At 55.7% G+C, this 20417-nt stretch overlaps 4 protein-coding genes across 5 annotated transcripts; 2 read left to right on the top strand and 2 right to left on the bottom strand.

Annotated features, from left to right (window-relative positions):
- Positions 1-237: 237 nt before the first annotated feature.
- Positions 238-7897, top strand: ASH2L (ASH2 like, histone lysine methyltransferase complex subunit). 2 transcript variants are annotated; one of them, XM_082298148.1, is made up of 17 exons: positions 238-364; positions 602-671; positions 952-1097; positions 1357-1445; positions 1761-1855; positions 1943-2038; positions 2261-2356; positions 2567-2642; positions 3291-3308; positions 4637-4730; positions 5051-5268; positions 5465-5632; positions 5714-5907; positions 6258-6350; positions 6472-6570; positions 6874-6933; positions 7321-7897. In XM_082298148.1, the coding sequence occupies exons 1-17, from the start codon at positions 258-260 to the stop codon at positions 7426-7428; spliced, it is 1827 nt and encodes a 608-aa protein (XP_082154274.1). In that variant the 5' UTR covers positions 238-257; the 3' UTR covers positions 7429-7897. The 2 variants fall into 2 exon arrangements, with proteins under 2 accessions (XP_082154274.1, XP_082154275.1); XM_082298149.1 differs by lacking the exon at positions 3291-3308.
- A 642-nt stretch (positions 7898-8539) lies between these two features.
- Positions 8540-10915, bottom strand: STAR (steroidogenic acute regulatory protein; the record flags this gene model as incomplete). The annotated part of the gene is made up of 7 exons (XM_082298139.1): positions 8540-8647; positions 8735-8828; positions 9024-9208; positions 9638-9796; positions 9877-10004; positions 10252-10365; positions 10852-10915. 7 exons carry the CDS (start codon positions 10913-10915, stop codon positions 8540-8542), a joined length of 852 nt encoding a protein of 283 aa, XP_082154265.1.
- Positions 10916-14288: 3373 nt separating this feature from the next.
- Positions 14289-16010, bottom strand: LSM1 (LSM1 homolog, mRNA degradation associated). Its single transcript, XM_082298140.1, has 4 exons — positions 15881-16010; positions 15562-15630; positions 14893-15008; positions 14289-14761 (listed from the first exon to the last, which is right to left on the bottom strand). The coding sequence occupies exons 1-4, from the start codon at positions 15924-15926 to the stop codon at positions 14591-14593; spliced, it is 402 nt and encodes a 133-aa protein (XP_082154266.1). The 5' UTR covers positions 15927-16010; the 3' UTR covers positions 14289-14590.
- Positions 16011-16129: 119 nt separating this feature from the next.
- On the top strand, positions 16130-20162 carry BAG4 (BAG cochaperone 4). Its single transcript, XM_082298203.1, has 4 exons — positions 16130-16209; positions 17324-17563; positions 18193-18441; positions 18942-20162. Exons 1-4 carry the CDS (start codon positions 16135-16137, stop codon positions 19428-19430), a joined length of 1053 nt encoding a protein of 350 aa, XP_082154329.1. The 5' UTR covers positions 16130-16134; the 3' UTR covers positions 19431-20162.
- The last annotated feature ends 255 nt before the right edge of the window (positions 20163-20417 follow it).

The raw sequence follows: 20417 nt of genomic DNA, 5'->3' as shown, positions 1-20417 counted from the left end.
GTGCTCAGTTCTCCCGCGGGGCACCGGGAACCTGGGGGCTGCTCCCGGTTTATTCCCCCGCTCTCAGCCCCGCACCTCGCGCCCAGACGGTGGCTGGGTGACGTCACGGCCGTGCACGGTGACGTCACGGCTCCCGGCGGCCGTCGGCAGGGGGCGCCGCTCGGCCGCGCTGGGGCGCGCCGGGCCCGCCGCCCTTTCAAGCGCTGAGTCTCGCGAGAGCCGCGCGCGCCTCTCGCGGGAGCGGGGTGGCGGGGAACATGGCGGCGGCAGCGGCGGCCGAGGGCGCCGAGCCCCCCCCGGAGCCTCCCCCGGCCCCGGAGCCTCCGGCCCCGCCAGAGCCGCCCGCCACCGACGCCGAGACCGGGTATGTCTCTCCCTGGGCGGGCCCGAGGGACCCCCGTACTCCCCCGTACCGTAAGGGCTCCGCGGGACCTGGCCTCGTTGCCATGGGAACGGGGATGGGGGTCCCGGCCCTCCCCGGGGGTGTCGGGGGGGGTCCTGCGGCCCGAGCGACACCGGGGGCCAGGCCCCGGGTCCGGGCTGTGCCCCGCGGTGCGGGGTCGGGGGTGGGCGCTCCGCTCTGACCGCTCTGCCCCGGCAGGGGGGACGCCGCCATGGTCGATGTCAGCGCGGCCCTGGAGACCGAGTCGGCCAACGGGAAGGAGCCCCTGGTAGGTGCTGTGGGCACGGCGGGGGCTGGCTCGGCCCGAAGGGCAGCATCCCCTAGCGCCAGCATTGGTTCCTTAAAGGGTTGTTTTGGAAGTTAAATCTTCACCCGCGTGGCTCATCCTCACGAACTGAGTGCACAAAACAGCTCCAGCCTGCTCGCAGTGCGGCCGTGGATTAGGGGAATGGATTTATTCCCTCTAAACTCCTGTCGTGGCAGATTCCTGCCCAAAGCCCCTGTGCTGTCTGCCCCGGGCGCTGTTTGATTCCTGGCTCTGGTTCCAGGATGCTGCTGGGGACGGCGCCGAAGCCATGGATGTCCAGGGGGGCTCGGGGGACGAGGAGAACGTGCGGCAGCTTGGCGAGATCGAGCTGCAGTGTGGGATCTGCACCAAGTGGTTCACAGCTGACACCTTCGGCATCGACACCACGTATGTGAGCTGGGCCAGCACAGGGCTTTGGTGGCAAAAGTGGAGTGTTTGGAGTCTGAGTTCCCAAGGACCAAGGCCCTGTCTATGTCCTTGAACACTTGGGAACTGGTGTGTTGTGTAAATAAAGCTTTGTCTGTGATAAAAGCACTCCCATGAAACACCACTGAGCCTCTAAGATGTTTGTGGTTTTAGGAGGGGAAGGAATAATTGGGTTTTAACTTGGAATAATTAGTTTCTTAACGAAGCTGCTTTTTCGCAGGTCTTGTCTGCCCTTCATGACCAACTACAGCTTCCACTGCAACGTGTGCCACCACAGTGGGAACACCTACTTCCTGAGGAAACAAGCGAGTGAGTTTGGGAAAAGGACATTGGGAGATGTTTTGTGCAAGGTCAACGTGGAGGTTTGGTTTTGTCTGAAGTCGGTGGGTGGGCTCTGCTGAGGCTTTTGGAATATGACCCGAAATCCCGTATTAATAACCATGTGTGACTTCTTCTAAAAATGTTTTGCTACTGATTTATGAAAGTAGTGTAAATGGTTCAGCGAGGCCTGGGTCAGCACAGAGTTTGGGAGGTTTTGCAGTTACTTGGGGTGATCACTGTGTACATGGGTGTCTGATCTTCCCACCAAGTGTAATTGTAGCCCTGGGGTGTTTTGTTTCTCAGATCTTAAGGAAATGTGCCTTAGTGCTCTGGCCAACCTCACGTGGCAGTCGAGGACGCAAGATGAGCACCCCAAAACGATGTTCTCCAAGGATAAGGTTTGGTTGTTGCGGAACTGCCACGGGCTCACGTCAGGGCTGGTGTCAGTGAGGAGCAGCTCACACAAATGTTTTCTGTTCTTACAGGATATTATCCCTTTTATTGATAAATACTGGGAGTGTATGACAACACGGCAGAGGCCTGGAAAAATGACTTGGCCCAATAATATTGTCAAAACCATGGTAAGAATTGAGGGTAAATCTGTGAAAGAATTCCTGCAAATTTTGGTTTTCTGATGTTGGTGTGTGCTGAGGGCTGGGCTTGGAGCTACAGGGTGAAGATGCTGGTGCTTCTTAGGCAGCTGATGTACCTAACACATATTAGTAGGAACTACTGGGGTTTAAACACTTGTTAATGAATTTGTTACAATATTGCCCTGTGTAACTAAAACTGCTTTGCTTTAGTGTAAAGAGAGAGACGTGTTCCTGGTGAAAGAGCATCCAGACCCAGGCAGTAAAGACCCAGAGGAAGATTACCCCAAGTTTGGGCTTCTAGACCAGGTATGTAATGAGAGACAGGAGGAAGGCGGGGAGCTGAGAGGAGGGGTGGGGGGTCCTGGTACCTTTCTGCTCAGTCAATGGGCAGATCTCTGCCACGAGCCTGCGTTGTGCCAGCAGTGGGTGGGAGCTCCAGCACCTGGAGTGCCCTGCCCAGGCTCGGAGTGGTCCCTTTGACCAAGTCTGTACAGCAGATTATTTAATCTCTTGCAGGATCTTGCCAATATTGGTCCAGCCTATGACAACCAGAAACAGAACAACGCCGTGTCCACAAGTGGAAGCTTAAATGGCAAGTTCTTTACTCGGGAGGGCTTTGGGTATTTAGGACTAAGATGCATTTCCCAGTCCTCTGGGCATCTGTGCAGTTAAACTGTCGTGTGAACTGAGCCTGTGCTTGTGCTCAGAACAGTCTCACTGTGCATTTTTATGGAAAGATTAACTTTACTTCTTGGGAAGGTTCAGCCGTTTCTTTGTGGTGACCAGATAAATCAAGATGTTCACTGAAAGCTGAGCTTGTTACTTTTCTCCTAGAGTGGTTTTAATTTGTCTCCTTGAGTTATTCAGATTTCCTGTTGCTCTCCCTCTAAGAGTTGAAAGTAGCTGGAGGAAGTATAAATATATATGTGTATGTTTAATTCCCTGTGTTCACTGCTTGTGTTTTGCTGTTCCTTTCTGTGGATGACTTCTGTGCTGTCAGCTTTCCCATCTTGATGAGAGTACTCAGGGCAGCCTTGCTGCAGTAAATGAACTGCTAATGGGTTTATATATTAATAATCTTTATTAAGCACATCCCAGTAGTACAGACAGGAGTTATTTGGGGCTTTTTAAAGCAGGTTATAGATATCTGAGGTGTGTTGTTTCCATGTAATGCACTGGTTTTTTTCTATTTAATTTCTGGGAGACTGACAAACATGTGGTGCCACTTCTGTTCTTGCAGGTGGAGCCTCTCTGGGAGGTGAATATTTACCTTTCAGCTTCTAAAACTTAAGTATTGCTGTTTGCAAAGCTTTTTTTGCTCGATTCTCTTAGAAGCCGAAGTCAATCAAAAATGAAAGTGTGCCCTGATGTGATTGCAGTTGGACTTCAATACAAACCAGCAATTCAATTCTTTAATCTTTGGTAGTTAGAAGCTTTTAATTGCCATATTCTGCCCTACTTGACTGGTTTACAGGTTTTTATTTATTTATTTTACACTTACGTTTATTTTTTATTTTGCATCAGTTGACCTGATGTAGTTTTAATGCTTGAATAATTGATCTGAAATTTACAGTGCAATGGTTTGGGCAAGTAACTGTTGACAAACCGGAGAGCCTGAATGTTTGTCTGCACTGAAATCAGTGAGTGCAGCTGGATCAGGTCATGTTTGTGCAGAATATGGTATTCCCTGGATGGTTTGGATCCCTTACACTGTAAGGGAATGCTGGTAATGGAAGAGCTGACTGGATTTTTAGTTACCACACGAATGCGGTTCATGAAGGTGTTTATCTACAGTACATGAAATTTCCATCATTTTCCTAAATCAGCAGCAATACCTTTGGAAGTAGCAGAATGATAAACTGCATATATGATTTAATTTATTAAAACATGCCGATACTAGTTTGATTAAATTTGACATGTAGCTTTTCCTGTACTACAGTTTTATAACTGATTGCTGAGTTCAGACTGATTTGCTGTTCAATCATGGAGCTGGCTTTAGTAGTACTGAAGAGAAACACCTCTTGCTTTTCATTTTTCCTCAACTTAGGTGTATTTTATTTTGTAGATGGAAATTGAACATTAAGTGCTTATCGCTGGTTGGTGTCAGTGTCCCTCCAGCACAGGGTCACTGGGTTGGTGGCTGTGCTGTAGGGTGGGTTTCTGCTGCTTCTTCAGAAATAGATTTGAGCTGTAACTGGAATCTCCATGAATAATAATAATAATAATAATAATAATGCCCCTGAAATGGATCCCATTGCTGTTGCCTGTAAATCTTCTGATGACAGAAAAGATTCTTAATTCTCACCTGAAAAGCTCAGGTTGAGCTTGTTTTGCTGCTCAATCTCCTTTAGCTTCTGCTCCAAATTTAGACACCTCAAAAGCTGACCAGAAGCCAGTTGGCAAATGAAAGTTGTGGATTTTGCTGTGCTCATTGGCAGTGAAGCCTGGTTCACATTAACTGTGGACAAAGGCACCTGAGCCCACGAGCTGATTTTGGTTTGGCTGCTCTGCCCCTTTCTCCCTGGAGATTCCGTGCGTGCGGGTGCTGCCGAGCAGCTCCTTACTGTGCCTGGTTTGTGTGTCCAGGGGGAATGGCTGCTGGGGGCAGCGGGAAGGGCCGAGGAGCCAAGCGCAAGCAGCAGGACGGAGGGACCACAGGAACAGCCAAGAAAACACGGAGGTGAGAGCAGAGGCGCCATGAGGGTGCAGGGATGGGCACAGGGGTGGACGCAGGGATGGCCAGCAGTCAGGGACAGTGGCACTTGTGGTACTTTAAGCTGCCTCCCAGCTGCCTCTGCCCTGGGTGGGTGTCTGGGGTCACTCCAGAGCCCTGTGATGTCACTGATGAGCCACAGGCTGTAAATGATTTGCAGTGGATAAGTGTGTGCTCGTTTCACACAGGCACGGGTGTGCTGAGCACAGGGACAGCTCTGCAGGGGTGTCCTGGGGTGACCTGTGACAGCACCTGGGAGATGCCAGCGTGGAATTTCTGTGTTTCAGTGACCCGTTGTTTTCGGCTCAGCGCCTGCCCCCCCATGGGTACCCTCTGGAGCACCCCTTCAACAAGGATGGGTATCGCTACATCCTGGCTGAGCCCGACCCCCACGCACCCGACCCAGAAAAGCTGGAGCTGGACTGTTGGGCAGGAAAACCCATTCCTGGGGATCTGTACAGAGCCTGCCTGTATGAACGAGTGCTCCTGGCCCTGCATGACCGAGGTACAGAGCTCGTGAATCTGTCCAGGTGGTGTTTCCTTGCAGAGGTATCTGGGCAAGCTCTTGTTGCCAGTCAGTGATGTTCCAGGTGCCGCTGCTCTCAGAGGTGCAGAGGTTAAATCCACCTCTGCGTGGTCACTTGCCTTTTGACATCACCACGTTAGAAACCACAAATAAGTGCTCGTGTGCTCCCCTGCAGCTCCCCAGCTGAAGATCTCTGACGACAGACTGACTGTTATTGGCGAGAAGGGCTATTCCATGGTGAGAGCCTCACACGGCGTGCGGAAAGGAGCCTGGTACTTTGAAATCTCCATGGATGAGATGCCTCCAGACACAGCTGCCAGATTAGGCTGGTCACAGCCCTTGGGTAAATAATTTTACAAAATATTTCTTAGCAGGTGTTCCTGCTACACTCCGTGTGTTCATGACGAAGCGTTTGTCTCTGCAGGGAATCTCCAGGCCCCTCTGGGATACGACAAGTTCAGTTACTCCTGGCGCAGCAAAAAGGGAACCAAGTTTCACCAGTCCATAGGGAAACACTATTCCTCTGGCTACGGACAAGGCGATGTCCTGGGATTTTACATCAGCCTTCCAGAGGATACTGAGACAGCCAAATCCCTGCCTGACACCTACAAAGACAAGGTGAGGTGCGAGTTCACTGTTGGATTAAGCATTGGCAGGTGGAGAACTGGAAAACGAGTTGCTGTGGCCTCACTCGCACCCCTGTCCGTGCATCCTTCCCACCCTGCCTCTGGGTACCTCCGTGGTTCATAGGGGAGAGGTCCAAAGTGTTGGTCTCAAGAAAGCAAAATCCTCCTGGATGAGATTGCCCACATCTCCTTTCACCTTCCCCTCCTGGCTCTCTAGCCTTTGAGCTGTAGGAATCGCTCCTCACAGGTACTCTGACACCAGGCACACCTGTCCCTGAGCAGGGCAGGTGACAGGTAACAGCTTTTCAGGCTTGTTTCTGACATCATTTGCTGCTATTTCAGGCTTTGATCAAATTCAAAAGCTACTTGTACTTTGAAGAGAAGGATTTTGTGGACAAAGCAGAGAAGAGCCTAAAGCAAGCCCCTGGAAGCCAGGTGAGTTGTTGCTGTCACTTCAGCATGTGCCTGGCTCGAGTGAAAGGGAGCAGAGATTAATCTTGTCAGGGCTGCTGTATCCTGACAGTCACCATCAGTGGGAAAACCCTTCGTTTTTCAGATCATATTCTTCAAGAATGGTGTCAGCCAAGGAGTTGCCTTTAAGGACATCTTTGAGGGGGTTTATTTTCCTGCTATTTCTTTGTACAAAGGCTGCACGGTAAGTGAGGAGTCTTTGAAAGAGAATTCCTAGATACATCAATTTCAGTAATGCACAAAGCGTGGGCACTCTGGGAGTGTGCCAAGTGAAAAGGAAAGATGGGAATTATTTTAGTGGCTCTGGAACAACGTTGCTGTTCATATGTGTAATAGGATTATCAAATTGCTGAAGGAACATCAGCAGTGTTTGTTCCTGTGGGCTTGCACAAGGTGTGGGTAGGCTCAGGAGTAGGAAGGGACAAGGACGGAGGACTAAAGAAATTTTCCTGGCTTTTTAGATGTAATGAAAATGCATGTTCCACAGGTTTCTATAAACTTTGGGCCGTATTTCAAGTATCCACCGAGAGACATCACTTACCATCCTGTAAGTAAAACTGAAGCTTCCCCTCCCCATTTGAGAGCCTCGTTGTTTAAATCAAAGATGTTTTGGTGTGATTCATACCACACCTGTACCTGTCCTTCAGTCTCAGTACCTGGATAGTGTAGCCAAAAGGATTGTGTTTAAAAATATATAAGGACAGATATCTCAATAAATCATTAAATTTTAATTAAATAATAGGTGCTGTTATCTCGTTCCTTTTGACAGACTGTTGCCTGTGTTGGCCTCATTTGTCAGTAAGGGGGCTGGATTGTTGTTTAAGGAAACACTTGGAATTTCCCCCCCATACTACTGCTGTGAGGAGGGAAACAGCCCTGGGATGTGTGGTCACTCTTTGTCCAGGAGTGGAGCTAACTGTGCTTCCCTCTGCAGATGAGTGACATGGGCTGGGGGGCCGTGGTGGAGCACACGCTGGCCGATGTCCTGTACCACGTGGAGACAGAGGTGGATGGCAGGAGGAGCCCGCCCTGGGAGCCATAAACCCCCAACACCGTGGGAGTTACTGCAGAGGAACATCCATCTCTCTCTCAATGATCAGCCAAGGACCCAACAGGCTGAGGCGGATGCAGCCCTGGCTGGCAGGTGTTGTGTGTGTGTTCACACCCCTCTCCCCTGCCACTGTGAGGCAGTTCTGGGGTGTTTTGTGCTAGTTTGGGGCCTCTCTTGGAGCCCCCAGGACCGTTAGACTGTCACTTGCTGGAGAAGGGGGTGTTGAAGAACCTTCTCCTGGGCTGTGACAGGTCAGGGTGCAGCTGGACCTGCCAGGTGTAGGTACAGTGACCCCTGAGCTCAGGTGTGTTTGGCTGATGGTGACCAACAGCTCCCAGCCAGGACGGCTCTGTCAGAACAAGACGGCTGCATGTAAGACTGAAATTTGGGCTTCTGTCCAAACTGTATTTTTTTTCCCCACAGACTGGAAACCAGTTTAAAAATAAAGGCTTTAACTCTTCTTTTTATTCTTGTCTTGTAAATTGTTACAAGTGACATTTAAACTCAAAGCTGCACTTGGAGATCTTTTGAGCTGAAGATCTGTGCACAGGAGTTACATAGGGCCTCCTGCTAATAATCATCATTGCAGAGCTTTGGGTGAATAAATAATTTGACACTTCTTATGTGTTCGTACAGGAAAAAATAAATTAGAACTACTTTGAGGGAGAGAGGAAACAAAATTGTTGGTTAAGTAAGTGCTGTGTTTGAATTTTGGGAGAGTAAAATTTGACATTCAGTCAGGCCTATGTTTGCCTCACTGAGGATGTAACTTCCCAGTCATCTGTCTCCTTAATAACTAATTAGCCGAGACCTTTAACTGTAGACAGCACTAATTAAAGCTTTATTTATTCACTGAAAGTAATTAGGGAGGGTGGAGTTGGCTGACTGGGCCAGCATGTGCTCAGTTAAGCAACTGCAGGAATTAAATTTTTGTTCCTGCACTTACACAATGAGCTTCAACAAATAAACCATTATATTTATTGATTGTAACTATGTATTAATTAGTGGAGTCTGCTATTAAAGGCCTTGGCTAATTGAAATGAAAAGATTCCCTACTTTGCTCCTGAACAAAGCCCTGCACTGGGTGGTCAGCAGGTCGTGGTCAGCAGGTCACAGGCACTGGCCGGGCCAGGCGCTGCCGGAGGTGTTTGGCGAAGTCCACCTGTGTCTGGGACAGGACCTGGTTGATGATGGTCTTGGGCAGCCACCCCTGGAGAGGAGCAGACAGGGCCTGTGAGCAAAATCTGCCTCCCCCACAGCCCCTGGCTCCCCCCAGACCCCTCCCAGCCCCTGGTACCTTGAGGTCGATGCTGAGCAGCCAGGTGAGCCGGGTCTGGGAGGGGCTGCCGGGCAGCGGGCGCAGGACCATGCAGGTGGGACCGTTCTCAGCCCTGGGATGGGAGAGAGGCCCAGGTCAGACCCAGCCTTGGACTTTCAGCCTCAAAAACACACTTTGGGATTTGGGGTTCCCACAGCAGCTCCTGCTGCCCACACAAACCCAGCGACTCTGAGCCCACATTAAAACCCTTCTGCCCTGTGGGGATCTCCCTCCCTGCACACCTGTGAACAGACTGAGCAGGAGTTACCTGATGAACCCCTCCTGCTCGGGCATCGCCCCGTAGGTCGTGGACATTCCGGCCAGGACACAGGTGGAGCCGCGTCTCTTGGAGCACCGGACGCTCACGAAGTCCCGGGGCCCAACAATGTTCCCGGGGGTCGCGGCCGCCTTCTCATGGGTGATCACCGTGTCCTTCCCAATCTTCTCCAGAATCTGCCGTTTAGAATTAAAACTTCCGTTTGAAGTGTTTACTGCAAGCACAGCTGAAAGCTGCCTTTGGTTACCAGGTGTTCAGATACGGGGTCTGACAAAATCTGGGTGTTTACAGTGACAATAATTCCAAATACTTGCTCACCCCCAGGTGCAGAACTGTTTTCAGTTCCTGGGTGAAAATCTATTCCCTTACTGCTTCTCTGATTCCTTGTACCTTGGGGCTATTTCTTCTCCAGATCAGCCCCAATTTACAGCAGAACTGGCTGCTCCTTGCAGGAAAGTGCCTTTCCTGCAGAATTAGTCACACAGAAGCTGCTCCAGACTCGCCTCTGCTGCAGCAGCAACACAGATACTGCAAAACCCCTCTACATCTGCAGCAGGAAAATGGACAAAACACAGGCTGTGACAGGTCTGACACACATTTCCTACCCTGACTTCTTTGACGTTGGGGTTCCAGTCTCCCATCTGCTCCATGTTGTCCACCAGCTCTCTGTACACCGTGTCCAGAGGCTGGTCCACCACCACCTCCAGCCGGAACACCTTCCCCACGTCCGGCAGCACCTTGCTCAGCACTTTATCTCCATTACCCTGGAGAGGGGATGGCAGAATTACCACCAGAGCTGCTCACAGGAGGGCTGCAGGGCAGCACCACAGGGCAGAGCACCCACCGCCACCGTCTCTGTCTTCCAGTCGTCCTGGTCCTCGAGGATTCTGAGGGATTTCTGCAGGGCTTCCTCTCCTTGCTTGATGTAAGACATTTCCATCTCGCTGAAGGGTTTCTCCTCCAGCCTTGAGCCTGCCAGCACCAGACAAAGGCAGGGTTGAGTGCAAGAACAGCGTTGTGCCAGATGAGCTTTATCTACACCAAATGCCCTTCTCTGTGCCCAGGGAATGGAGATTAAACCCAGTTCCCACTCTGCCTTTGGTTCAGCAGAAGCACAGCCCACCCTCAAGCAGATCTTTCCCCAGCTGCTCTCTGAAGCCCCAGCCCGTGACGGTCTCCCCACAGCAGGAAGGAACAGCCCCCCTTAGGTGTCACTTACTGAGCAAGGAGCTTCTCCTGCGCACCTGATGGATCCAGGTGCTGGGTCCTGGGCTGCGGCAGGCGAGTCTGCTCAGCTCCTGGCTGATGGCCACGGCAGCTTGTCTCCTCAGACCTGAGGGAGAGAAGAGAGTGTGTCACCCGCTGGCACCGCATTGCTGGGGCCTTGCCGTGGGCTTGTCCCCAGTTTAAAAACACAACATGGAAAAGTCCCTTCTTGTCACCATCTCGGAGCCCCTACAGGGACAAGGAGCAGCTGGTTGCTGTTGCATTGCCCTGGCAGAGATTGTCCTAAACAATCCTGAGCTTGGCTCCAGCTCCAAGCCACGCAGCAGTAAAAATACTGAGGAGCATCGTGCAGTTGCCCAGGAAAGAGCATGGAAATGGATCACAGAGGAACAAAACCCTCACAGCCAGAGGGAGCATCACCCAGAGCTGGTCACAGGGACATGAGCCAGCCCCTCAGGCCCCAGTGACAGGTCTGGTGGCAAAAAAGGGTTACAGGGACAGTAAATCACAAACCCCAACATGGTACAGAGCAGGGAGAGAATCCCCGAGGCCCAGCTGGGCAGGGGCTGCCCCGGCCTGGAGCCAGACTCACCGGTCATGTTGCGCAGGTGGCGGTAGGAGATGGCGGCGCAGAGCTTGGACGTGGCTGGCAGCATCTCCACGCAGGGTCGGAGCCGTGGGCTGGGCGCTGGCTGCGGTGGTGGCCGCGGTGTGGCTGCGGTGGTGGCCGCGGTGTCTGTCCGTCTCTGCCGAGTGCTGCTCTGCCCGGCCCCGCCGTGCACGGCCTTAAGTACGTGGGGCTGAAGGATTCTGCCCCGTCAGCCGGGAGATAAGAGCCGTCACGCCAGGCTGGGCCCCGCGGGCCAAGGCCAGACCCGGCTCCCCACGCATCTGCCGGGGCTGCGGGTCAGCGCCGTGCGCACGGGGCTGGGAGTGTGCTGGGACAGGGCAGCGGCGACAGCCCGGCCACGGTCCGGCCACCTGCAGCCCCGAGGGGCAGGAGGGAGGCAGAGCTCCCCTGACCAGTTCCTGCTGTGCCTTGCCATGGACAGGCCCCGCAGCACACGGACCTGGGGCCCATGGCATGGATCATCAGCTGTGACAGAAAACAGATAATCACAGATCACACAACCATTGAGGATGGAAAAGACCTCCAAGGTCATCGAGTTCAATCTTTGATGGGTAAAAATGGATAATAATGGATAATAAGGAATAATGATGGATGAGACCATCTCACAGCACAAACATTGTGGAGTAACGAGTCAGGCTGAGCCTCTGCAAACACTGCATAAGAACCAGGACAGCCCATAGAATGCTGAATATTAAATACATTGAGCTGCTGAGCCTGGGACTGGAAGTGCCTATTCCCCAGGCCCTGTTATCCTCCCCAGGGCTGGGAGCAGTGGGACACGGCGGAGCAGCGATAACGCTCAAGGCTGAAATGACATTTCTGGGATGAATTACGGCCCGGAGCCCAGCGCTCCCAGGAACCCGTGAATTACAGCTGCTTCCTTTGACGTCAGCCCCTGCACCCTCCTGCAGGCAGCCTGACCTTCCTCCCCCCTATTTCAACAGCTTGGCCCAGGGGGAGGTCACCCCCTCACTGCGCCGGCAGCCGGCCCAGGGAGCCCTATGTCTTCCCCTGCCTGTCCCCAGCTTTCCCGAGATGATTTGGGTCCCACCTGCCATCCAGAATGGTGCTGCTGCTCCCCAGGAAGTTCTTCTCCATCGTCAGGGCTGCCATTCTCCATTGTGTGCCAGAAAACACCTCCTGCTCAGGTCAGCGATGTGGGATTAGTTGGAGGTGCTGCAGGGACCGGGAGGAAGCCAGGAGCTGCACTGTCCCTTTCCAAAACTGGGAAACTTTACTGGGAAATCCTTTTTGCAGCTGAGCTCCCTCAAGTGTGTTTCCCAGGTCATGCCACAGCTCTCCCCATCTCCAGGCTTCACCCACCTGCTCCCACCTCCTCTCAGGGGCGGAGGGAAACCCAGGAGGATTTGAAATCCCCAAGTCACAGCCAGGAGCATCCAGCCCAGAGCTCCAGCCAAGCACACACGGAGCACTGACAACTCTGGGTGCTCAGGGACACCAGAGACACCCCAATACTGTGCACTGCCCCCAGCCCCCACAGCCCCCCTGCCCTGCCAGCGAGGGGGACACAGCTCCAGGGACCGGAGAGCCCCGGCTGCGAGGCATCCAGGACTGTTATCCCAGACGGAGCAGCCGCTCCCAGCACAAGGCCTCAGCACAAGGACACACAGTTGTTTGTGAGAAGAACCAAAACACCCCACGCAGAGCTGCCCCTCTGGCTCCAGGCTGGGGGGGCTGGAGGGGCACGACCCCCCCCCATCAGTGCCCCTCAGGAGGGAGCACAGGCACAGTCACACTGCGCCACAGCACATGAGGAAATGTTCCAGGTGACCAGTCCCCAGAGCAGGACACAGACCCCAAAAAGGCACCCAGAACCCTCATGGGGATCTGGTTAACTGGGACACCCCAGCCCCCACAGCCCCCTGAGACACCCCCCAGGCCCCTGCACAAAGTCACCACACAGCTCCATTTGCAGCTTTTCACCTAAAAAACAACAGGGCTTGAAGTACCAACATGCACAAATGTGCAAAATGTACAAAATGCACAAAACCAGAACGATGCTAAGCAAAGGCACTGGAAATTCACCAGGACCTGAAGGCTGAGGGACCCAAGAATCCCGAGGCTGCCCTGAGCCCCCCACCCTGCCCAGCCGAGACACCTTCGAGAACATTCCCATCTTCCAGCCCGCTTCCCACTGCAGTGACGGGAGGAGGGGAGGCTCTGTCGGGGTGACCCTGTCCCTCCTGGCTGCAGCACGGCCGGGGGTGTCCCCCCCATCCCAAGGCTGCCTGTGTTGCTATTTGGAGAGCGCAGACGAACCACAGCCCCCGGTGCCCACAGAGGTCACACACGGACGCCGTGAGATTGGGCTCAAGTGCAGCAAGAATAGGTCCCTGCCTTGACCCTCACCAGCTCCTTACACCCCCCAAAGCCCCGGGCTGGAGGGCTGGGACCCCACCACTGGGGCTGGGCAGCCCCTTGCCTCCCCCCAGCCACCACAGGCATTGCTGCCCTGCTTGCCCTTCACCCCAAAACACCCCCAAACAAACAGGGACAGCAAAAATACCCCCGAAGAGCCATCCCCTCCTGCCACAGATTTTCTAGCCACAGGAGCCAGCTCCATAAATGCTTTTTATTAAATTTTGTTAGAACAAGAAAATGTGTTTTCTTATTTAAACCTTTGCTACTCCCAAACCCACAACACCCACAACCCCAATGGGGCAGAAATATTTCCCCCCAAAGCAAGTGGTCCCTGGGCCAGTGAGAGGGGGCCGGTGCTGGCCACAGCAGCTGTCAGCTCTCCAGGACAGTTGTGCTCAGCCCCAGCAAGCAGAGCTGGGCTTGTCCTCTGTCCCCCCAGCACGGACTCTTCCCCCGGAGAACTCCCCCACTGCCCAGGAGAGTGGCCTGAGGTTCCGCAGGGATTGTCCCTGCCAAGCTTTGCCCTTCCCTGCCCACACCCAGGAGGCTCCTGGAGCCTGGCATCTGCCCAAAGCCAGCCCTGATGCCAAGGACTCTCCTCCCTACAGAAGTGCCAGGACACACAGGGGGCACAGAACTCTCCAACCTGACACACAGGGCTGCACCAGCTCCCCCTGAACCGAGGTGAGGAGGTGCAGGCTCCGTGGAGCCCCAGCTGCAGCAGCTCTTTATCAGCAGGTAAAGAGTGGGTTCAGCTGCAGGGGAGTGGCACAGCCTGGCTGGGGGGTACAGGTAGTCTTTGTTGGGGTACAGGGGGTACCCAGGTTCTGCTCCCCGGCCCAGAGAGGATCTTGCCACAGGCTCCAGCATTCCCTCAGAGTGAGCCCAGCCTGTGGCAGGACCAAGGGTCCCAGCTCTCCCTGCACAGCACACGGAGGGCACAAGAGGTGGCCTGAGGGGTGCTCATCCTGAGAGAGGGGAACTGTCAGGACCAGAATACTGGAAAACCATCGATGTCAGGATCAAGGATTTATTTACACGTCAAGGAAAACTCTCACCCAGAGTCATGTGAGGAGGAAAAAGCAAACAAACCCAAGGAGCAGTGATTTCCCTCCCAAACACTAACGCTTGCACTCCCAGTGCACCGGGCCCTCCTCGTCTCCTTCTCCACAAGGAGACTAAAGGCATGATTTGTGTACAGTTACCAGCACCATGGAAATACAATCTGAAAATAAAACCCGCCTTTCCAGGGAAATCTGTCCCTGCCCAGGCGGATCATGGAGCAGCCCTCACTCCTTGCAGGAAAGGGGCAGCAGCTTCAGTACTCATCCAGCGTGTCCGCCCGCGGGACAGAGAGGCCCCGCTCCTTCAGCGCCTGCACCTTCAGCTTCTCCGACTCCTGCTTGGCCTGCTGCTCCACCCGCTGCTCCTCCAGGATCTCCTCGATGGACACCTGCTGCAGAGGTGTGTCACTCTCCTTCTCCAGGTCCTGCAGGAGAAACGACTGGTTCAGCTCTGCACAGCATCCCTGGACCGCAGGGCAGCTGTCACAGCAGACAGGCAGACAAACCACAAACACCCCGGCGCAGGCCCAGACTGCAGCGGGAGCTGTGCACTTACGATTTCCCCCAGCAGCACCACATTCTCGCCCCTCACCACAAAGATGCCCCGAGGAATGTCCCCATACTTCTTGCCCACGTGGATGCGCTCCACAGTCTGGTGCAACACCAAGTTCGCTGCAGCAAAGAGAGAGACGGAAAACCAGCGATGTTCCAGTGTGAATTCCGGCTGAACAGTGTCCTGTCCCACCAGGCAGAGCCCCAGAGCAGGGACAGCGCTGGTCCCATCACTCGGTGGGTGCTCCGAGCCGGGTCACTGAAGGCGCCGACGCTGTCCCCAGCTCTCTGCACCTCAGCAGCTCCTGCCCTCAGCTCCCCCCGGGCAGGGCAGGCAGTGAGCTCAGACCCCCGCGCTGAGCCCACCCGAGCCCCCCGTGCCGACGCGAGGAGAGGAGAGGATGGCGATGTTGGTGCTGCAAGTTCTGGGCAAGTAGGATGAACATCACGGGGCTGTTTCTGCTCAAAAAGCGACGCCAGAGCATCAGCGCTGGATGCAATCGCGGGAGGGGAAGGTCCCAGGTGCGGGAGAAACCTCCGTGAAGCACCAAGTCCAGTGGGATGCGACACACGGACAGATGTTTAACCCACAGCACGAACCCACTCGAAAAACACACCGCGGGTCCCTCCTCCCCCCCTACCCAGCTGCCCGCAGGCCCCGGCGCGGCCGTACCGAACTGGTCGATGCTGCGCAGGTACCCGATGAGCGTCCGGCCGTCCCGCAGCAGCACCAGGTGCTTCTCTGCGGGGAGAGGAGAGCGGGGGGTCGGCCACGGCCCGCGGGGGCTCCGGGACCCCCGCCCGGGGCAGCAGCACGCGGGGCCGGAGCCCACGGGGGGGCAGCTCCCTACGGAAGAGGGGTCCGGGCGTCCCACGGGGAACCGCGGGGCAGGACCCAGGGGGAGCGGGAGCCCAGACCCCGCGGCGGGGCGGCACCGACACGGCACGGAGGGGACGGGCCGCTGCTGGAGCGGCGGCCCGGCCGCACTCACTGTCGATGTCCTGGATGAGGCTGGCCGTGCCGGGCATGTAGTTCATGGTGCCGCCGCGCCCGCAGCGGAAGCGCCGCCATGCGCCGGTGCCGCCGCCGCCCCGGAACCTCCCGCACCGGGCGGGGCCCACCCGCCGCTGCCCTTTTAAGCCGCGCCAGCCGTGCGCGCGGGGCCACCGCCGATTGGCCGGCGCCGGCAGGGAGCGGCCGCCGATTGGGCGCCGAGCGGGCGGGGGCGGGGCGCTGGCGGCGGCCATGGAGCCCCGCGCGGCCGGGCCGGGCCCGCCTCGCCCCGCAGGGTCCCCGCGCCCGCCCGCGGCGGCCGCGCAGGTAACGGGGCCGCGCAGGGAACGGGGCCGCGCAGGGAACGGGGGCGGGCGGGCACGGCCCCGCGGGACGGGCGGGGACTGCTCAGCCTGGCCCTGCTCCGGTAACGGGTGCGCCAGCCCCGACCCCTGTCCGGAGCCTCCCACGCCCCGCCGGGTTCTCGTGGCTCCGCTCGCGGACCGCCGCCCGTGGGGAAGCGCTGCCTGCGGAGCCGGCTCACGGGGACGTTTCTGGGGCACGTGTGTTAGTGCAGAGATCCCGGGAATGCAGCGGTCCCGGAGCGGTTTGGTGAGCGGGAGGGCCCCGGTCCCGCGGCTGGGCATTGCCGGATCCCTCACCGGTGGTGTTTGTCGCACCTGCGTCTCGGGCTACTGTTCAAATTCGGTGTGACGGGAGAGGCTTTGCCCTGCCAAAGCAGGGTCTGCTCTCCGGCCACGGCTGTGGTTGGGTTTATCCTCCGGGATGTCGGGGCTGATCCGGCTCTTCCATGGATCCCGGCACACAGGTTGTACAGCCTGTGCTTCGTGAAGCAGCTCGGGGCAAAATACTGCTTTGCCCGAAGCTACAGGGAGTCATTCCCTGAGCTCCTGAAATCCTGTGCTTCATTATCCCCCCTGCAGTTAGGTGGAAACTCGCGTTCCGTACACGTTAATTATGGGATGGATCCAGGTAAATCCTCAGGCGGATCCTGGATGTGCAGACTTTCCATACACAGACGCACAGGATCTGCAGCTCAAGGAGCTGAACACTGGCGGGCAGAGCTGGTCTGTTTGCGTCGTGTCTGTGTGAGAATGAGTGGGGAAATGAACTTTCTGGAGTGTTTCCCTTCCTCCGGTCGGTGATGCAGTGCTGGCATTGAATCCTGCAGGAGCTGCTCACTGTGAAGAGCTGCACAGCTCTCCCTGAGCCCAGCTCGGCTGAGCGAGACCTGGTTAAGCTCGGTGTTAGACCTGGTACAGCCAGGTTAGACCGGGAAGGCCTAAAACTGGGGCAGATCAGCTGAGAGCAAAGGAACCCCCTGGTTAAATGCTGCAGGAAGGGCCAGTCCTCATTCCCGGAGCAGCTCTGCCTGTGCCCATGTCCCATCACCTTCCCTGTGCTCTTCCCTTGTCCCCAGGCAATGGATTCTCCCTATGCCAACGGAGCCTACAGCCCCCCATACCCGCATTACGCCAGCCTGCCGCAGGCACGGGGCTTCTACTGCTCGGGGCCCCCACGGAGCCCCTACCCCACGGAGCCCACGGGCCTCTACCGGCCCCCGTCGCCCGCTCCCGCCTGGAGCTACGTCCCCCCGGAGTGTCCCAGCGAGGGCTCCGCGCTCCGCAGGCAGCAGGTCCCCGGCTACTCCCCGCCACAGGTAAGGGACACTTTCAGCCCCGGGTCGGAGCGTGCGGTTCCTGGGATGTTGGGTCTTGGGGCTGTGGCAGGGGCAAGCGGCAGGGCCTGCTCTGGTGGAGCTGGGGATCCCTGTGGCTCTTGAGCATCTTGTCCTGCCTGGTCTTACTCTTACAAAAACTGGTGGTCACCCTGTTCTCTGGACACCCTGAGCTTTTGGGTGAGGAAAGCAGAAATTGGGCAGCCAGCCTGAGCTGCAGCCGCTTCACAGAATCCCAGAATTGCTGAGGTTGGAAAAGATCTCCAAGATCATAGTGTCCAACCTGTGACTGATCCCCACCTTGTCACCCATACCAGAGCACTGAGTGCCATATCTGGTTGTTCCTTGGACACCTCCAGGGATGGGGACTCCATCACCTCCCTGGGTGTTACGTACCAATGCTTTACAACCCTTTCCATGGAGAAGTTCCTCCTGATGTCCAGCCTGACCCTCCCCTGGCACAGCTTGAGGCCGTTTCCTCTTGTCCTGTCCCTGTTCCCTGGAAGCAGAGCCCGACCCTGCTGGCTGCCCCCTCCAGTTCCCAGGGCTGTCTGAGGGAGCAGTGCTGGGAGTGACCCCAGTTGTAATGCCTGTTCCCCCTGTCCTTGCAGACCCCAGGAATGCCGATCCCGCAGTATCCATACGGAGACAGCAGTGCAGGGGTCACGGGGCAGGGCCCTGTGCCACAGCCCAGAGCCCCAGAGGACGCCTGGGGCCCCCCCTCTGTCTATGGGGTGCAGCCACGTTACGCCTGGCCCGCGGCCTCGGGGCACGGCAGCTTCTACGCCTCCGATTCACACCCGTCCTGGACTGGCAGCGGGGCTCCTTCCCACCCTCCCACCTGGGAGTCACACGGACAGGTGAGGTCCTGTTTGCATACAGAAGACTAAAATCCATGGCTGTGATTCCATAAAGTACTGGAAGGACAAGATGCCCTGGGGCAGGTCTTGAAATGGGTCAGACAGGCTTTCTCTGGGTTGGATCAGGAATTAAGTGACTCTCCACATTTTTGGTTCCCGGGCAGTAGCAGCCCTGATGGGGGCACTTGGGGATGGGGCCCGCTGATCCTTGGGAGCAGCTCTGGAATGTGCTGCCTGTGGAGAAGGATCCTCTGGTTTATCCAAACAGGACCGTGCTGAAATCTGTTCAGCATCTCCCCTGTTCTTGGGTAAAGAATGCTCAGGGGCTCACACTCCTCCTCTGGCTAGGTGCCCCTTGCTGGGGTGTTGCCTTCTAACAGCTGGGGACCAGAGCACAGGTCCCTGTCCCCAGCCCTGTCCCCTGTTGGTGCAGGATGAGAGTGCAAACCTCTGGGTTTAAGAGAAATGCACTTAGAGATGTTTTCTCCCTCTGACTGCAGGACTCTGTCTACGACAGATCTGAGCAAAGCCCAAACCAACACAGTTACTATTCTGATGTCAACCACCGGCACTCGGGGACAGTGAATGAGCACAGGATGGCCAAGCCCGCGCCGTCCCAGCCCCGGGTGCAGTACAGTGCCCAGCCCCAGCTCTATGACCTCGCTCCACGGAAGCCTGTGGCCGGGAGCCGGGAGCTGGGCTTCAAACCTGCTGAGCAGCCTTCCACAAATCCTGCAGCCATCCAGCCGGAGATTCAGAGGATCCTCCACGTGATGGGGGAGGCTGAACAGCTAGAGGAAGAGGTGGATGAATTTGTAGGGAAAAAGACAGATAAATCCTACCGGCTCCTGGAGGAGATGTTGACCAAGCTGCTGCTGGAGCTGGATTCCATTGAGACTGGGGGCCAGGACAGTGTCCGGCAGGCCAGGAAAGAGTCCGTCCACAGAATTCAGGCCATACTGGAAAAACTGGAAAGAAAGGGATTGTGAAAGCACATGAGCCACAACACACAGCCTGTTGTTGAGGTTCCAAAGAGTTTCAGTTCTCTTAAATCTCAGCTCTTTCTGCTACGCACTATTGACAATGGAATAGCAATAAGCCCTGAGTTAAATCAAATCAAACCCACCAAAAAGCCACCCCAGAAGCCCAGCCCTGACAAACAACTCAGCAAAGGACAAATTGAGAGAGGTTTGAAGCAGGAACAGTATTTAATGAAGATGTTGAAGAGAACTGGGCCAAGGATGGAGCCCTGTGGGGTTATGTACAGAGTTCCCCAGACTAGGCCCAATCTCTGGGTGCCTCCTACAGCCACAGTCTGTTTTTAAACACTTGTCAGATGTGCTGCAATGTGCAGCCATCAACCAAGACTCTGGGCTTGTCCTCACTGCCTGTATTTTCAGCTTCAGCTCCCTTGCCATAAACCCCGTGTGTCCTCATGGGGGTTGTTTGGGTTTAGTGCACTCAAGGAGCAACACTGAAGTGCTGGAGGTAGGGACTGTGCTGGCACATCTCACGTCATGCTGTTCCTCTTCTGTGGTGCAGAGCCAGTGTGGGGTGTCCCTGTGGGCATGGGAACAGACTGGAAATCCCAGTTCTGCCACTGGAAAGGAGAAGTGCAAGTCGAGGAAAGAACAGATGCAGAATGCTTGGAAGTGATTTCCAGGTCACTTGGGTCAAAATCCCCTGTTCAACTCACTGCTATGTGTGACACTTAATAAACTCTGACAAGTTTTAAATGTTATTTTGTAATTGAGAAGTCTCAAAGCCTCTTTTTTCTTTAAAGAGAAGTGGTGGGGAAGGTTTTGTGACTCAGACCAAAGCTCCAATACAGCTGTGCCAGTGCTGAGGTCAGGGGTGAATGGAACATCCAAGAAGGCTGGTTTGGGGTGCCAGGGTGCCCCGTTGCCTCCCAGGCAGTGCAGATGCTCCAGGAGCCTCTAGCTGTGGCTCTAGGGCCAGTGGCTGAGTTGTGGAAG

Source organism: Coloeus monedula (assembly GCF_965178545.1).
Source record: "Coloeus monedula genome assembly, chromosome: 28".
Lineage (NCBI taxonomy): Eukaryota > Metazoa > Chordata > Aves > Passeriformes > Corvidae > Coloeus > Coloeus monedula.
The sequence above is the reverse complement of the archived record's forward strand: the minus strand, read 5'-3'. Positions and strand labels throughout refer to the sequence as shown.

Bases quoted from the DNA above. Each gene is read 5' to 3' on its own strand.
- ASH2L (XM_082298148.1), top strand. From the start codon at position 258: ATGGCGGCGGCAGCGGCGGCCGAGGGCGCCGAGCCCCCCCCGGAGCCT. The intron at 365-601 runs GTATGTCTCTCC...CTGCCCCGGCAG, and splicing joins GCCACCGACGCCGAGACCGG to GGGGGACGCCGCCATGGTCG. The intron at 2,039-2,260 runs GTAAGAATTGAG...GCTTTGCTTTAG, and splicing joins ATAATATTGTCAAAACCATG to TGTAAAGAGAGAGACGTGTT.
- LSM1 (XM_082298140.1), bottom strand. From the start codon at position 15,926: ATGAACTACATGCCCGGCACGGCCAGCCTCATCCAGGACATCGACA. The intron at 15,631-15,880 runs GTGAGTGCGGCC...CTCTCCCCGCAG, and splicing joins CCTCATCCAGGACATCGACA to AGAAGCACCTGGTGCTGCTG. The intron at 14,762-14,892 runs GTAAGTGCACAG...TTTCTCCTGCAG, and splicing joins TGGTGCTGCTGGGGGAAATC to GACCTGGAGAAGGAGAGTGA.
- BAG4 (XM_082298203.1), top strand. From the start codon at position 16,135: ATGGAGCCCCGCGCGGCCGGGCCGGGCCCGCCTCGCCCCGCAGGGTCC. The intron at 16,210-17,323 runs GTAACGGGGCCG...CCTTGTCCCCAG, and splicing joins CGCCCGCGGCGGCCGCGCAG to GCAATGGATTCTCCCTATGC. The intron at 18,442-18,941 runs GTGAGGTCCTGT...CTCTGACTGCAG, and splicing joins CCTGGGAGTCACACGGACAG to GACTCTGTCTACGACAGATC.